The 5,000-nt window shown below is 42.3% G+C and overlaps 1 protein-coding gene across 1 annotated transcript; it reads left to right on the top strand.

Moving 5' to 3' along the window:
- Positions 1-87: 87 nt before the first annotated feature.
- On the top strand, positions 88-4,942 carry LOC135213648 (uncharacterized). The gene is given in 5 exon segments (XM_064247690.1): positions 88-297; positions 1,556-1,712; positions 1,843-1,968; positions 2,124-2,652; positions 2,655-4,942. Coding segments are annotated over 5 exon segments (2,529 nt in total). The 5' UTR covers positions 88-202; the 3' UTR covers positions 4,277-4,942.
- Positions 4,943-5,000: the final 58 nt, after the last annotated feature.

The raw sequence follows: 5,000 nt of genomic DNA, 5'->3' as shown, positions 1-5,000 counted from the left end.
CTCCAATCACGTAAGCGAATGCGTGACGTCATTATCAAGGGAGGAGTCTGGCGAGCGAGAGGTATATAAAGGAGCGTACTTCTGGGGCCAGGTAGTTAGTTTGCATTCAAGAAAGTTTAGCGAAAGACCTGTTGGCAACGAGAAGAAATCAAGAGGCGCTCCGGTCTTATTCTCGAAGGATAGCAGATACCCTAACGCAAAAATGGTTCTGTCAACATCGCCTATGATTGTGGTCGCCAACCGGTTACCGTTTATCCTTGCTAAAGACAACAATGGTGTACTCATCAGAAAGCAATGGTAAGTCTCATTCTTTCCTAACTCCTTTTGATAAGCCTGCCAAATTGCTTGTTAGGATGGGGCTCCTCATTTATCACACTTTCCTTTCTTTGTTCTTTCTTCAGTAATGGTATTATCGTGATCTAAACTAAATTACTGATTTACTAAATATTTTGTCAAGGAATGGCATGTGTTACTTTTGCATCCTCAATCAAAAACCCTTTTAAAAGATCCTAGACTGTTTCACACCTTGGGTCTCTGCGAACCCCACTAGGCAGGGGCTGCTTGCAATGTGATCGTTCTGCAAAGTGCGACCCACACTTGTAGACTGGAAGTTGTTCATTCCAGGTGAATATTGTATTGTAAAGTGATTCTGTTGTCTGTTTTACTGTTTCGTTTATACGAGATTTGTGTTGTAAAGGTTTTGATTGCATCCAAGATAACGAACACTTGTAAATATTTAGCAGAGTATAACTATTTTCCCTCTTCCATGAAAATACCCAAAATCTTCTTCCCTTCCTGAACTTTGTCGTCTGCTACTAGTTTGTGAGTGAAAATATGGTGCAAACGAAATTAGCAAATGCTATATTGAATGCTACGCAACATGTTACCATCCGGGCCAAGAGAGCAGCTGACAGAAATAGTAGATACCCGTAAGAAAAGTAACCCAGATTTCGGTATTCTTGCGCTCTCGCCAAAAACGTGTGCCATCGCTGCTGTGATCCTTATTATTACTTGAGTTCTTCTACTCTATGATGAATTTCTTTACGTCTTACCTCTTCCACGATTACCATTCGCTGATATTTTATGCAAATAATATATGGACTACAATTAGAAACACTGACATTTGGAACGCAGTGCGTTTACAAAATCACAACAACAATGTGTACACAAAGGTCAAGCCTGGTCATTGGGATAACTCTAGGGGAGCATCATTTCCCGTTTCACTTACTTCCCACGTAAATCTCTCTCTCTCTCTCTCTCTCTCTCTCTCTCTCTCTCTCTCTCTCTCTCTCTCTCTCTCATACATACATATATACATATACTAACAATTATTTGAACTTGTTAAAGTATAAACATTCCACACACACATGTAATGTATATATATATATATATATATATATATATATATACTATATATATATATATTTAAAATAATCATCATTTATACATTGTGCCCCTCGTATGAATAATCTCATGTCTTGTACTATCTTTTTTTTAATGAAATCGAAAGTTGGAGCCTGAATTCCTTCATTCAGTCTATTCTTCTCTCCCCCAGTGCTGGCGGATTGGTGACAGCTGTTGCCCCTGTGGTTGTTGAGACAGATGGCCTATGGGTTGGATGGTCAGGACTTCATAAAGAGGACAGCACAGGAGAAATCCCAGAGGCTGACCCCAATGACCAGTCACCCACTGCAGGACTCAAGAGCAGACAAGTAAGAGATGAACATTTTGCTTCCAAAGTCGAACTGCCATAACTGATCATTTTAATACTGGCTGTACTTCGATAGAGAAAAAAATGAAGTCATTTTCTTCTGTCTAATGAGAATATGCTATTGTTTATAGGTACTTCCAGTGTGTCTCCCTAGGAAGCAGTTTGACGATTATTACAATGGATGTTGCAACGCAACATTCTGGCCTCTCTTCCATTCCATGCCTGATCGCGCCGTGTTCCAAGCTGATAAGTGGGAGGTAGGCATAACTGGGCTTTCCTTCTTTTTCTCGTAAATCATGTCATGGTGTGCTGATATTCAGATAGTGAGTTATTATGGAATTCATATGAAAAACTACTTCTGTTTATTATCAGAATTCATGATCATAACAAACAACTATTCTTAATTTTGCAGGCATACAGGCAAGCCAATGAAGAGTTTGCACTCCTAACTGTCGAGGCAGTAAAGAAACTAAAAAACAGCAACCCTGAGTGTGTTCCACTGGTGTGGTTACATGACTACCACCTGATGATGGCTGCCAATACCATCAGAGAACGTTGTGATGATCTCGGATTAGCCATCAAGATGGCTTTCTTCCTTCACATTCCATTCCCATCTTGGGACATCATGCGCCTCTTCCCCTGGGATGATGAGTTGCTTCAGGGCATCCTTGGCTGTGACTCTGTGGGTTTCCATGTGGAGGATTATTGCTTAAATTTCATTGACTGCTGCCAGCGACGCCTCGGATGTCGAGTGGACCGTCAACAGATGCTCGTTGAGCATAACAATCGAAGTGTGTCAGTACATCCTCTCCCAATCAGCATACCCTATGACAGGTTTGTAAGTCTTGCAGAAAAGGCACCACAGGTAATGAAGAATCATGCTCAAGAGCAACTTCTCCTGGGAGTTGACAGACTAGATTACACAAAGGGCCTAGTCCACAGATAAAAGCCTTTGAGACTCTGCTTCAGAAACATCCAGAGCACATTGAGCATGTGACTTTCTTGCAAGTTGCTGTCCCATCTCGAACTGATGTCAAAGAGTACCAGGAACTAAAAGAAGAACTGGACCAACTTATAGGTCGCATCAATGGACAGTTCTCCACTCCAAACTGGTCTCCTATTCGTTACATTTATGGGTGTGTATCTCAAGATCAACTGGCAGCTTTTTATCGGGACTCATCTGTGGCTGTTGTTACCCCACTCAGAGATGGAATGAATTTGGTTGCCAAAGAATTTGTTGCTTGTCAGACTGGAGATCCAGGAGTGCTAATTCTATCTCCATTTGCTGGTGCTGGAACCACAATGCACGAAGCACTTCTTGTTAACCCGTATGAAACTGCCGAATTCGCTGAAGTGATCCATCGCGCGTTAACGATGCCCAAAGACGAGCGAGAGTTACGAATGAAACAACTGAGACGTAGAGAACGGGAGAGGGATGTTAATTTCTGGCTGCGTTCTTTCCTCAAAACTGTTGATTGCCTGTTGGATGATTCTGCAACCCAAGGACGGCTGCAGCCATTGACAGAGGAAGATTTCAGTCAGTTCTTAGCATCATATGTCACTGAATCATCTCGTCTGGCTCTCCTTCTCGATTACGATGGCACATTGGCACCTATTGCACCACACCCTGACCTCGCAAGAATGCCTGATGAAACTCGTCATGTACTGGAACGACTAGCTCACATGCCTGATGTAAATGTTGCCATTATTTCTGGACGTTCACTGGAAAATGTGAAATCAATGGTCGGTATTGAAGGAATCACTTATGCTGGTAGTCACGGCTTTGAAATCCTTCATCCAGACGGCACACTATTCTTGCATCCTATACCGCACGATTATGAAGTCCAGCTGGAAGCTTTAAAGCAACGTCTTCAAGAGGTGAGCACTGATGGGGCATGGGTAGAGGTCAAGCAAACTGGAATTACCTTCCACTACCGGGAGGTTACCCTATCGAAAATGTCAGCCATTACATCACGTGCTCAAGAAATTTTCAACGACGTCGGCATAAAGATTCATCAGTCACACAAAGCTTATGAAGCTCGCCCACCAGTCACATGGGACAAGGGTCGCGCTGCTATTTACATTCTCCGCAGCCTCTTTGGTCTGGATTGGTGTGATCGGGTGTCCACTATATATGCAGGAGATGACAAGACCGACGAAGATGCCATGCGAGCTTTGCAAGGAATGGCCGTGACTTTCCGTGTGACCACTTCTCAGATTCTGCGCACCGCTGCCACTCATCGCCTTCCTTCTACTGATGCTGTGTTGACGATGCTTAAATGGGTCGAAAGGCGACTGGGCTCCAGACTGCCAAATAATTCAAACGGCATCAGACAAAGAACGTTCAGCACCTCAAGTCATGGCAACCATTCACCCACAATTCACCCTTCAACTCCACAGAATCGTTCTCGAACAAACTCGATGTCAAAGCCATTGTGTGAACCAGCCAAACAGATGATGGTCATAACTGATAAAGTTTACCACGATCTTATCTCCAGGAAGTCGTCCCCCCCAAGATGTTCCAGTACCTCCCCTCCACATTCTCCAACCAGATCTACCGTTTGAACTCTTTTACAATTGTGCTAGTTATTGGTTTCACATTTCACGTGCCTCAGTGGTTGATTCTGTCTGAGGCATTGAGAGTTCTTAGGTGGGTGTGAGGTGCCTTTGTTTCGTGACGCCCTGAGGTGCGGAGCAGCCTCTTTCGCTCGGAGGACATGAGGCCATCCTTTCCTTTCATCTAGGGACATTTTCATGTACAAATTCGGAAGTTTTATATCGCATATTATTTATGAGGCCTTAATAAAGCCTAGCGTGTAAACAATGCTTTCTGACCCAAAGAGTGATGCTTGCTCAGAATATTCAGTGAAGTGGAAATGTATTTATATTTTTAAAATGAATTTGGTATTAGATGTAATTATCAAAGTCAGTTTTAATGAGGACATTTTATAGTGTATACTCTTAGATGTGTTAGTTGTAGTATAATCACATTTCTAAAATATGATTTTGCCTAGTTATGACAAAGTACAATCTGCTGAGTGAGTCTCTATACTGTGTTGTAAGAATGACGGATACATGTAACTACAATTCTAACATATTTGCCAGGTCAATTGTTACTGTCTCAAAATTAATTTTATAATTTTGTGAAAACAGTTTTGACTTGCGGCTTTCAAGTAAAATTGGTTTCTGTGAATGACTGTGATAAGTTTTTATTAAAGAGCTTCAATTTTACGACTCTTTCACTTCACCCACAAACAAAGCCCCCTGGAGGCCGTTCGCTTAAGCATCT

Source organism: Macrobrachium nipponense, chromosome 43 (assembly GCF_015104395.2).
Source record: "Macrobrachium nipponense isolate FS-2020 chromosome 43, ASM1510439v2, whole genome shotgun sequence".
NCBI lineage: Eukaryota > Metazoa > Arthropoda > Malacostraca > Decapoda > Palaemonidae > Macrobrachium > Macrobrachium nipponense.
This window is presented reverse-complemented; position numbering and strand designations above follow the sequence as displayed.